General features: G+C 42.1%; 1 protein-coding gene across 4 annotated transcripts in view; it reads right to left on the reverse strand.

The window, feature by feature from the left end:
* Positions 1-128: 128 nt before the first annotated feature.
* The window catches only part of LOC134100721 (rapamycin-insensitive companion of mTOR-like), a 50,494-nt gene continuing 37,514 nt past the window's right edge, over positions 129-13,108 (reverse strand). For 3 of the 4 annotated variants that reach the window (XM_062554109.1, XM_062554107.1, XM_062554106.1), the window contains 5 exons: positions 7,906-8,118; positions 6,830-6,985; positions 4,431-4,554; positions 4,022-4,160; positions 129-3,679 (listed from right to left, as the gene is read on the reverse strand). In XM_062554109.1, coding sequence (XP_062410093.1) covers positions 3,605-3,679; positions 4,022-4,160; positions 4,431-4,554; positions 6,830-6,985; positions 7,906-8,118 — 707 coding nt within the window. In that variant the 3' untranslated portion in view covers positions 129-3,604. The remainder of the gene's footprint in view (positions 3,680-4,021; positions 4,161-4,430; positions 4,555-6,829; positions 6,986-7,905; positions 8,119-13,108) is intronic. The other variant, XM_062554110.1, reaches the window with a different exon arrangement.

A 13,108-nucleotide genomic window follows, 5' to 3' on the forward strand; every position in this document is an offset into this window, starting at 1 on the left:
GCTTCAAATGACGAAGCAGGATGTTAGGCTGTAAGGAGGAGTAGGCTAAGCCTGTTTACAGGAATTTACCCTCTATCTTCTTTGCTGTGCTCCTACTAACAAAATGTCACACTTGATCCATAGTGATTTAAATGTTTTTTTCTTTTTAATTATGAACAATGCATCCATCCCTTTGATGAGAAAGTTCCTTGAGGCTCATCTGTGACCATAGCTTAAAAGCCCCCAAAACATACAGTAGGCCTATATTTATACAAGGGAAACCACAAATAGGGAAAAAGAAAACATCAAAATTATGTACATCTGTTAGGAGACTTCTCTTAAGGAAAAACAAAATAATATAAATAACACTTTTATGTCCATTGCTCAATTTCAGTTCTCTATTGTGCAATAAAGAACAAATTTGACATCCTATTCAGTGCTCTATAAGGTCATAAGTACATGGTACAGGTAATTACAAACTTAGAAAAGGAACATCAAAGGTGCAATCTTTCGTATCCCATCTTTTACAGTTGACATACAGTACACCCATTTCAATTGGTTCCGTAATATCAGAATTGACGATGGTAGAGATCGACATAACATTAGCAGTGTCTTTTTTTGGCCCCTCGGATCAGGCATTTTTTTCCTGAATGCTCTCACTCAGTTTCTAACATCAAATTAATGACTAAATAATGTGCAATAAAACCGTGAAGTGTGATTTTTAGGCTTTGCAGAATAAAAATGTTTTGTTCTACATTAATTTACATTTCCTCCTAGCCCATCACTCTAGTACCTTTCAGTATTAAAGAACAAGTATGACAATTATCCAAACTATTATGACTAGCAGATTTGGCATGGCATCCCTTCAAACAACCCTAACTGCAGGCACATACTGTAAAATGTAGAACTATGCAAACACAGGTGAATGTCAGGAGTTGATTTCGGGAAAAAAGGGAAGAACAGAGTAGCAGTTAATGCATCCTCCTCTTATGCAGTGATTGCACACCATCCACCCAAACACAAATGGTAAGTCACAAGTTCCCAAAATAACAAAATGTATTGCCCAAGAGTAGAGAAATAAGAACAGTTTCAAGTTCAAAATCAATGCACAAATGAGTCATGAGTCATGACCTTTCCTGGGTTGGTAGCAAGGAGAAAATAATGGAACCAAAGCAAACAAATAATTAGTTACTGCTTATTTTCTACAATTCTAGAATAAATAAAGGTCAATAACAACCCATTACTACTATGAATAAAAACTAATAAAGGGCAAAAAAGCTCCCTTGAACTAGATGATAGGTCCAGCCGTTACAGAATGAAAAAAAGTAAATTCCCTCAGTTCTAGACACCAAATTAATGAGGAAATATATTTGTTTATTACGAAATAAAACATTGCATAGTTCTGAGTATAAATAATTAACGTCCAAACATAACAGGAAGGGCCAGATTGTATGACAATGGCATACAAACCTAAATGAAATGTCGCAATGCTTCTCAATTGGCAATGAAAAGGCATACAAATGTTTCAGTGAACCAAAGGAAGCACTGCTTCATACAGTCAACTGACCGGGCTTGGTGTCTTAACCTACTGTACCATATGGAATAATTTGCCAAGAAATCTCAAGCACCCCATTGTTCATTACAGCTGTTGTTCAATTGAGCAAGTTAAAGGCAGTGCTATTCGGATTTCTTTTACATTTTACATTATACTGAAAATCCATTAAAAGGTGCACTGAGCATAGCATTTATGTTTTGAAATGGACAGGGAAGCTGCCTCCTATTGTTTTTATCTATATACATTTTAGATACAAGTCAATACCAGCAAGGCAAATACGCATGAGCATAATATTCATGACCTTCTCCTGACTTTGATCGATTTCCCTGTATTACATCAACAAGCATCACCCAAATAAGCTGATGATGGTTTGAGCAGAGACAGATGAAATGTACGTACTGTACAGAAGTCCCCATCGTCAAAGGGGAACCTGTATCTGCACTAAGGGATTCTTACATTCAAATGCAGACAGTTATGAAGACGCAATTTTAATGTTTGGCCTCTCAGCCATGCAACTATAATACTGGAAAGTGCCATGGAACAGATATATTACTATTATTATCATTATTATAGCTTGCATGGTTTGAAAAAAGAAACTGCTGCTTTGTGTATTATGAATTGACAAAGACCATTTATGAAGATCGGGAATCTGTTGCTGCAATCCATACTAGACACTTACTGTATCTCCTCATGAGTTCTGGGAATTCATTGTGGCTTTTGTGCCAGACAATTAACCAGAACTGGGAAATAATCAGAGTGAATAGCAATTTCTTCCAAAACTAATACACTTTTGGATGGGGCTCAAAACTGATAGGAGAGTTCATTGATACAAAACACACCAGGCTTTGTTTTTCCCAAATTAATACACTTTCAAACCATCTTTCAGGGGGAAAGTGAGGAAACAACCTCATTGGTAAGATATAAAATTTGAGGAACCCATGGGGTATGTGAGCAAGCTTTAAAAAGCTTTATTCTTGGCTGCCATAGACTATACACGCATACACATAAATAAACCAACCAAGTGTTCTTCCAAAAAATAACTTAATACTTAAATGTTTATGTGGTCAAAAAAATCCATGGTTGGGCTGCCGTTCTAATGTGAAAGCACTCTGCACTGTCCACTGATCGTCTGATTGGTTAAATGTGATGTACCGAGACACCGCACAACATTTGCTGTTCTTCGATAAAGTGCATCACTCAAAAAAACAACAACAAAAAAAAAACCCATCAGCAATAAATAAGCCTCTTAATGGAGACACAGATGGGCCACGTCGGTTAAGAAGCGATCCACACAAATGAGCTGGAATTCCTTGTAGTGTTAATCCTTTGCAAGTTCGCTACAGAGAAAGAGTAGAGCTGGAAACATGCCATTTTGTTCAGTCATTTCATATCAATCCATGAGAGGATGCAACTGTTTAGAGAAAGGCAGAAGGAAGACCGAAACCTTGACAGAATTGATCAGGAATGGATAAAGATTCATGTTTGAACTTTTTTGTTTGTTTTCTGTGTTTGGAACAATCTGGAATTTTTACAGAGTGGTTGGCATGGCCCGGAAATGGACCAAAATGGCTCAGTGCTTCGGTTGTCAGATGACTGGTGCAAGTTTCTGTTTTGGTTACAACTCACTTCAAGTGGCTCTGCAACACCTACAGTTTTCAGTGAGTCACTCTCTTGTCATAGCAATCCTCTGTCCCTCTTCTATTTGTTCATAAAGGAAAAAAATCTTCATGTTCTCTCTCTAAGGAACCCTCCGTGCCACAACATGCCTGTCTGCCACAACACGGTTCAAAGACGTCTCTTCTACACCCATCGTCCTGTAATCGCCATCCTTTTCTCTGTCCATCTAGCCTTATCGTTAGCCTAGGACCTTAGTAGTGCAGTAACAAGTGCTCCCAGGCTTTGGATTAGAGGGAGAAGATTGGGAGGCTGGAGGAGGTGGGTGGGTGGGGGCATGGTGTGGCGTAGACTGGGCACCGCACCTGGAAAAGAGACAGAGCAAAGGGAGCGGGGAGGGTGGGCCAGGCAGGATACAAGGGGGTGGGGGTGGGGTGCTTGTGGAGGCTGGGGCAATCACGATTTGGCAGAGGGCTCTACTGTGCCGAACTTTGGCGGCATGGACAGGATGCTCTCCGCTTCCTCGAACAGCTGCGGAGAGAACAGGAACGTGGGAGGGAGAGAGAAGTAAGATCAGCGTAGTCAACACAATTTCAAAACAACTGACTCAACAGCCACTTCGCAGCATTAATAATGGTGCAAATGTGGCGTATTAAAATGTAATGGGGAAAACTAACAAGCAAAAACACAAATACAGACCTAATGCAAATTAGCCTTATCCATAACAAAGATAACTTAGATAACTTAGCTAAGCAGCACAGAAAAAAACAACAATAATAATAAAAAAAAACGTCACGATCCGTTGCAGGCGGTTTGCTTAAAATTTGAATATATTTGAATACATATTTGAACGTATTCTCTTGGCTTGGTTACCGGCGTGAACTGCACATCCTGGAAGAGCTCCTGGATGAAGCGGCGGGAGGCCAGTCTGAACATGCAGTGGGCCAGGAGGTAGGAAACCTCCGAGTACAGGCAGATGTCCTCAAACGCATACGGGAACTTCTCCTTAATCCTACACAGATACAGAGACACAGACAAGACAAAAAAAATCATCTGCACCGCACATATTCCCAAAATACTCCATGTCATATCCTGACTGACAAACCAATTTCCATGGCACTGCATTGTAAAATAAATTCCCCTAATGTACTTTAGCTTACCTAGATGTATATGAAAACATGAGGACATTAAAACAAATCAATGTGTGTGTGTGTGTGTGTGTGTGTGTGTGTGTGTGTGTGTGTGTGTGTGTGTGTGTGTGTGTGTGTAAAATTTCACTCACGTGAGGAGTCCAGTCTCGTGGCCCTTGGTCCCCACTGAAGAGCTGAGATTTATGACCAGTCGCAGGACCTCCTTCCTGAGCAGGACCCTACAGGCCGGGGCGTCCTCGGGGATGCTCTTCACTCCTGAGGGACCAAACATTCGCCCAGTCAGCCTCAAAACAAATCAACCTGATGCTGACCAAACAAGCAGCCAGAGCTCTTGCAGTGGGGTTAGAGATGGTGATGTTGTATATCTTTTCCCTACCATGTTATACATTCCAGATGTTTTGATCAAACTCAAACCTCTTTGCCAAAACAGGAATATAAAATCATCATTTGACAATTGATCTTAATGCCTTAATTCAAAAAATGAGTAAAAATCAAACCACCAAGGACATTGAGCTCAATGAGCATCAAACAGGCTAATAGGCCTACTGGAAAAAGCACCATGCCAATCTCTAGCTATGGTGAAGGGTATGTGATGATGTGGGGCTATTTTAATTCCAACAGCCAAGGGAACTTTATCAGGATGTATAATATCCTGGATCCATGAAATAGCTGGCCTTAAAAAATGTACATCTGCCTGCCCCTATGTTAACCCTATGTGCTAAATTCCCATAGGGTTACATAGGGGGTCAAATACTTCCTTCCCCCTAGCATTTAGGAAGAACATTTATTTATTTATTTACGATACAATCTTCAATTTCAAAGAAAATTGGTGTACTTGGTGGTTTTATTTTTACTCATCTTTTTAATGAAGACATTAAGATTTATTGTCAAATGATGATTTTATATTCCTCTTTTTAGGCAACTTTAGCATGGTATCAAATACATTTTCTACCCACTGTAAGTAGTAAACAGTACTTTTTAATGCAGTAATGCAGACGTTTGTTTATAAATGACACCTGTGTATGGAATGTGCTATATGAATAAAGATGATGTGACGTGACACTTCCAGTGAGTGACTCTTTCGCCATCGCAATGTGGCAAAATGTCAAATTGAAACTTGAGAACAAAAACGTTGGTGGCTGGGAGGGTATTTTAGATCCAAAAAATATCTGATATCTTGATATCTGTCAAGTTATGCATTTTTGTGGGTGTCTATGTCCTTATTGACATGTAAAGACAAGTTTGTCCTGTGCAGCAAAAACAAACAACAAAGAAATGTTACAGAGAGGTGAATAATGCTTGTTTGTTGTGTGAAGACTTCAAAGTTCTGGGTTCAAAGTTCAACCCAGTATGTGTGAGTGTCGTCAGAGAATGTCTAATAAGGGGAGAAGGACCACTATCGAAATACTTCCGCATGGTACTGCAACTAGAGGGCGATCGCGAGCAAGTGATGAATGAATGGGTAGCAATGGAGCTGAACCCCCCAGTACCACATTTGTCGTTGTATAATTTTTTCTCCTAAAATTGCATTAATGCATGCGATGCAGGATAACTTGACTTGACAATCAGCTGACCAATAAAATTTTCAATATGTGTTGTTATTCCTAAAAACCCTTTCAACGTTTTCATGTCACGTGACACAAGCGAACCACTTTACGGCCATAGACCAAAAAAGAAGGTTCAGCTTCACGACGGTCGTAATCGGTCGCGAGTGTCGCGAGCATCCATGAGCTAAATGCTAGCATGTTACAGGGAAAACGGCCCATCCTATGAAAAGCAGAAAGGACATGAGTGACTTTTTATTTCATTTCCAGTGGAAAACCTATACTCAGGTAGCTACTACGACAATGTACATTAAGAAATTAAGTTGTCAACTGTGAAAAAAACGAGTTCTAGCCGCTTAGCCCCATAGACCACAATTCATTTATCACTTGCTCGGCAACGTCCCTAGCGGAATTTCAACAGATTGCAGGAACAATCCGGTACAATGGAGTTAATAGGAAGTGGACCGGCTCTCCCTAAAGGGGCTGTGGTGTCGTCCACTCTCAGGGAGCCCAGAACTACCACAGCCAGGTACGCTTTCCGCACTCAATGGCAGCCATCTTAGTTACGTAGCGGAAGAGGCGGGGTCAGGCTAAGCAGCGCTCACTTCGGAAAAACGAACTGGCTACCGAAACGACAGTGCCGGGTGACGAGGCCACGCAGCTGATAGTAATTGTAATAATAAATCTTTCTGGCAAGTAAACCATTGAGTATTCGATTCGGAACAGCACTCATTTCTGAAACTCTGCGCACCAGTACGAGTACGAGAATCGGAACACAGGACAGCACTGTTGCACTTTGAGGCACTCTGCAAGTACATGATTGGAAATACATTTATCTCCATGTTATTGGGTGCTGAATTCTGCAACAATACAGACGACTTTGGGCATGGCTTCTCTTAGTGATGATGGCTATATCAGTTGATGACAGAAGAGCCCAAGGGCAATAAGAGGGAGGGAGGGAGGGAGGCAGAGGTGTATACTCTTACCCAGTACAAGCTCTGTGCTGCGGGTGCTGCCCACTGAGCCCTGGGACACGGTGTCGCTACAGCCTGACACTCCAGAGAACTTGGACTGGGGCATCACCTCCAGCTGATTATGAATGGGCTGTGTGCACCACTCAGAGTATGGTACATCAGCATATTCTAGGGGAGGGTGAGAGAAGATGAAAAAGGATGTCAGGAAATAGCTCAACTGCTATCAGCAACATGTGGATTTAACCAAAGGTGCTATGTTTGTTTTAAGCAGTAAACACCAGTATTCCAGTGCACACGTTTATTTGCTGTGAACTAACTCCTCAGACTGTTTGAGTGTGTCAAAGCAAACCACCATTTGGACACACCTCTGAGTTCTTGGGAACTGGTCGTGCGCGGGTAAATCAACAACAGGCAGACAAATAGAGACAGTTCTGGCCACAAAACAAACCGGATAATGTATGTGTCAGGGTCCAGTTCATCCTAGAGTACATAAACTCTTACTCCAGTAGTGCAGGAGTGGATCAGACTAGGGTGTTAAAGAATGAACTTTTAGAGGTTGGGAGTTACAGAAAAGGGTGGGAGGAGGGTAATTGGCTTTAGACTGACAGGGGTACTAAGTTCTGTTAAGTGTGTTGGAACTGTTTGCACTGTTGGATCAGTATATTGGGTACAATACAGCCAGTTGGAGTGGTGATTGAAATAACTGAAATAACTGACCACTACAAGCTAGAGCCCTGTCTGCTAGAGTCTGTAAAGTGGCATTATTAGTGCCTGTGACTGTGGTGGAGCTGTTTTGGGCACTGAGTCAAAAGGTGAGTCACACTGGGTGCCTCTCATGTAAAGTTTATACGTCCTCCCTCGGTCCTCGGGCCTCGATCCTCACTGATCTACATAAAGAAAGATAGACGAAGGGATAGACTATCGTTTTTGCTGCCCCATCATTCTTTATGTAGATCAGTGAGGATCGAGGCCTGAGGAGCGAGGGAGGACGTATAAACTTTACATGAGAGGCACCTACTGACATTAAGCCTCAAGCACGCTTAGCTAACAGAGGTAGCCTCTAGCAGCACGCTGTCGGAGCGACTGACCTGGTCGGTTGGGGGTGGTGGAGCTGGAGTTGTTGGCGGGGCAGCCGAGCACCTGCAGGCCCACGCAGTAGAGGCAGTTGTCCTCGCTGTGCTCCTGCAGGCCCGTCTCCTCCAGGTCCAGCAGCTGCTGCTGGTCGGCCCGGCTCGCCGACATCAGCTCCGTGATGCTCAGCTGGGAGCGCAGCACAGCGTGCCGAGAGCCTTCACTGGGACCTGCGTGGGAAGATGGAGATGAGGCGAGAAGAAAACCCTACTGTACATGGACACTATGTATGTACAGTGGGTACGGGTTGAGAATGCACCTTCTCCCGCGGGACTCCCGAAGAGATCCCGCAGGCCGTCAAGCCGATTTTTTTCGAGGCTAAGGCAATGTACCCAAACAACCACCAGGTGGCAGAAAGTTTCATCCCGCATTTCAAAATGATGAAGACCGCATATCCGTCAATAGTCGACTCCTTAATCTCATTTAATCATTACAATGAAGGTGATGACTGGCGAAATTATTCAAACGACGTTTCAATGAACCATTGTTGAAATGAATGAAAATGGTTATAGAAAATCGCCTACAGCCTAACGCCGACACAGCTGATTCTTTGATTGATTCTAAGCTGTTTTGATGTAGGGGATGGGTAAACTGGCGCGCTACAAACATGCTACCAATCAAATGTAATATTAGTAGGACTAGCCTACTTAGACACTTTAGTCATAGGCAACGTTGCCATGTTAATTTGGGCTAGAAGTGCTTGCTTGTGGTGGCGCTCCTGTCCGCTGCTTCTCCCGAATTGTGTGGCAAATTTGTCAGCAATCAGCTTAAATGTCAAATCATATTTATTTCTCTTTGTCGCCATGGTATTGGGGGAAACGCGGAGAAACGAGATGGTCAGTCCTCGTATTTTTTCTTCGCGTTTCGTTATAATAAATATATAAGTAATGTAATGGTCAATTTGCTGCGCAATTGACCAAGCAACCGCGGACCGACAGAAAAAGAAAGCAAACGTTGCTGCGGAAATGCTTGCTAATTTGATGTGTTTAAACGTAGAGCCATACAATTAGGTGTGTCTGTTATTATGATAATTTTCGAGCATAACTGGTTGTCCATAGCTCAGTGACAGGTGTTAATAGCCTTGCCATAAGCACTGCTGCAGGTGCTTCTTTTATTATGCGGTTAGAGCATAAGCGCTTACTCATATAGACTATAACTCAGGGACAGGTGCAAAACCACCAACTGGGATGGATCGAAGGGCAAGCAAGCACTGCCACACAACGTGAAGGCCTTTGTGTTGTCAACACTAAGCAGAAAGTGTCCTACGATGGGGAGAAGTGGCCGCAAGGACTGCATCGATAAGATCAACGAATAGCCTACAGTAATGTTTTACAACCCAGCTGGTATCCGCTGTTCATTCCGACATATCCCCACTCGGCGGTAGGCCTAGGCCTATTTAACTTCTTTTTTTTTTTTTTTTCAAACAACGTGCCATTCCGACATGAGGTCATTAATAGGCTATTAATGTCATAACTATTAGGCTATCATTAGGCTTACTATGCATGGCTGTAGGCAGCTATGAGGACACTGAGATCTGGACCTCATCGGTTTTGAGAGCTGGAAATACATGTGTTTGCTAAATATCGGTTGTTGTGCATGTTGCGTTCGCAACTCGGGGAAGTGAAAGCAGTTCTGTAAAGACATTGCAAGTTTTCATGGCGATCATCTGCGCCGCGCCGCGCAGCTGTAGCTGATTGTGAAAGCCGATTGGAAATACATAAGTTTAGAGCGAACGTTTCAACTATGTTTGCCATGGTAGACAAAAACACTCAAATAAAACAATAGCCTAACAAATAGCTGCATGCGTATGGACACGGCTCTATATCCTAAATAATTTTCGAGGTTCGCCATTTGGTAATATGACCTATCCTTACTGACAATATTTGGATTGGACAATTTAGATTGAGCACAACTAAAGTTGCACGAAGGCAAAATACAGTCCTAAAAGCCTATTCTATATAGCCTGGCCAATATTGTAGATGTGCAAAAGCAGCATTTGCGTGCGTGCTTGCCGGTGAGGTGTAGCCTACAAAAATGAGCATAACATCTGAATATTAAAGTATGGCTATAGGATATAGGCTAGAGAAGAGTTGGTTTAAAATTCAAGTGTAGTAAAAAAGTTTGTGCACATCCCCGGTCAAGGTGCAGAACAAGAGTAGGCTAAATCATAAAAAATGGAAAAAGGTTCGCACACTTGAAATCCTTCTTTTTTGATTTGATTTTATTTTCTTTATCACAAAGGAATGACGTTTCGACCGTGTGGTCTTCTTCAGATTAAAATTCAAGTACGTGCGCTATTTAACCCCTCGAGACCGACTGCAGTCTGCTGACACAGCCAGACGACTCTCCCAACCCATTCATTCGTTTTGGCCGATATAACCCATTCATTCGTTTTGTGCGTATATAGATTCCTGCATGCTGCATAACCGTGACCCTTACCTACCTTGTGGATGATTTCTCATTGGAATACAGCAGGACAGAATGCCTTTTATCTAACAAACGCAAAAGCTGAGATTGTTGGAAGGACTAGGCTACTCAACAAACTTGTTTTTCGTTTCTGGGAGATCTCGTTATCGTTTTGGATTGTCGGATTTTTATACTTATTGTTTGGACTTATGGACAATGAACTTTGAGGGGTGGTTGTTAGTGCTTTACAAAGCTTTGTGTTAATAAGTGTCGGTCCTCCTATCCTTCAGCTCACTGCGCGATGCAGTTGCGCATAGTGGCCAGCCACGAAGTCATTAACTGTTTACGACACAATACATGATATTTGTGTTTTTCGTTTCTTAGATTTAATGCATGTTTGACATGTAAACAGGCCTTCAGTCCGTTAACTTAAGGCCTTCTTTTGCATGGGGTAATAACCTAGGCTATTATGTGCGTAGTGGCTGCATACTCTTGATTATAATAAGAGGCAAATTGTTACAGGACAACTTAAACTGACTTCCCCAATGCTTCCCCGCAGCACATTACATTTTAATATAGGCTAATATAGGATGAACAAAGTCTAGACTTGCTATATTAAATCCAGTAGCCTAATAATTCTATGTGCCACATCTTTTCACGATTTCGCAAGTGATGTAGTAGGCTACGTTTAAACATCGACAAACGTCTGTGAGACTACCCATTTCATGAAGAGCAATTGTCTTGTGCGATCATTCCCCCTCCCCCACACTTGTCTAACCAGTTCACTAGACATTATAGCCTACCTATATGAGGCATTGAGGACGATTGCCTCCCTTCCCCCTCTCTCTCGACAGACACTTCCTGACACTAGGGCTCGGGATCAAGACATCAAAACTTCGCGGGCACAGCCACATTGGCAGCTTCACTCCTTAGTTTACTATGGATTACTATGGATTTACTCCCGCCTTTTAGTGTGTTCCTGTTACTTAATTTTTGCCTTCTTGGTAGTATGTTGCTGTGTAGTGGGGTGTAACAGTGCAACCCACGATCGCAAGAGGAAAATAATAAATCGCTACTATATTTCTGCTTCTTGTCTTGTGCATCTGAATGAATGGATATTACGTTCAGTGCGCTACCAAATGGCGGCGATATTCCTAGAATGCAAGGCGTGTGCCCGAGCCCTATTATGTAAATGTAAAAAATGTGTGCGTGTGTGTGTGTGTGTGCGCGCTGAACCACGAATTCACATATTAACTTTTCTTTTCAACAGACATCGCAATCATAAAAAAAAATCGCAAAACTGTTTAATAAAATAATGCCTCTTGTCTTAATGGGTTCCGGAGGTTCGTAGAGTAAGTTTTGAACCCCGGTCGCTGACGTATGATTAGGATGCCTCAACCAGTTCGAGTGTCAATCTCTTCGCATTTAGCCAAGAAATATAAAGGATTCAGTCAGTCGAGTTCATTTATTCGCGGCATGCACTTGAAACGCCGATCAAAAGTTCTGACATGTTAAACTGACGTTGGTCATTAATTCACCACATGATAAAATGCTGTTATATTGACGCACAGTAGCCCACGGTAGTCTATGTCTATCTCTGAATCAACATGAACATGCATAACGAGATCCATATATTCTAAGTTGCTAGAAACTTCTTTTGCGGAGCTAGGCCTACTAGTCGATGGTTACAATGAATCACCCTCACTGCCCTATCGCATATCTGACCATTCATTGTTACAATGTTACAAAATGCGCGATCTTCTCCATGCATGTAGCCTACGGTTATAAGTAAAGTGACATGATAGGCATGTAGGCCTATTAAAGATATTTCTGTTAAATACATTTTATTTTCAGTTGTCAAAAGTGGTGGGGACAAAATCTGTGATAAAGTGCTGGGTAAGCTACCCAGCGTCGCCGGTTAAAATGAACATGCCTCCGTTTTAAAATAGCCTATAGGCCTACACATTTCTAAGTATTCCTAGCATAAATGTAGCCTAAATGTCCATCTTGTCCATCTCTTTCGTCTTTGCCTTGACAATAATAGCCTATTCACGGAAATGCGGTCTTGTAACCGTAATGAATTAATGAATTAATCTAAGGTTGCCTATCGAGTCTTTCAGGTTGAATTGAAGGCTTCTAAAACCATTTTCATTAATTTCAACAATGGTTTATTGAAACGTCGTTTGATTATAATTTCGCCAGTCATCACCTTCATTTTAATGATTAAATGAGACGGATTAAATGAGACGGATATGCGGAGCATTTCTCTCCCTCTCCATTGACCAAAACGTTGCTCTGGCATCTCTGCTGGACTGACTGAGTTATAGGCTACGTCGAGTGAGAGAGCCAGCTGTGAGGTACGCTGTAAAACATTCGAAAACTCTGAAACTGCAATCTGACATGCCGAGCGTGATGTCTCTTTTCTCTGCTTGTCACCAGCGCGGTGTCTTCGGGTTTTTCTGTGTTTTCCGGTATGAGCCGAACCTTCATTTTATTAGGGCGGTCTTATGTTGCCCCCTTGCGGTTGCACTTTTAATTAAAGTCCCGATGCTTCGGGAGTCCCGATGTGCGGGAAAGAAAGGAGCATTCTCAACCCGTACCATCTGTATGCTGCAGGGAAAAAAAACGCAAAGTGACTTCACGCATTGACAAATATCTGTGCATTTATCAGCACATGTGATGAAAGCTGAGTACATTGTATCATTTCATCTCATCTGGACCAGCCAGGACTACCCAGTGTGACATAGACTGAAA

This window comes from Sardina pilchardus, chromosome 14 (genome assembly GCF_963854185.1).
Source record: "Sardina pilchardus chromosome 14, fSarPil1.1, whole genome shotgun sequence".
Lineage (NCBI taxonomy): Eukaryota > Metazoa > Chordata > Actinopteri > Clupeiformes > Clupeidae > Sardina > Sardina pilchardus.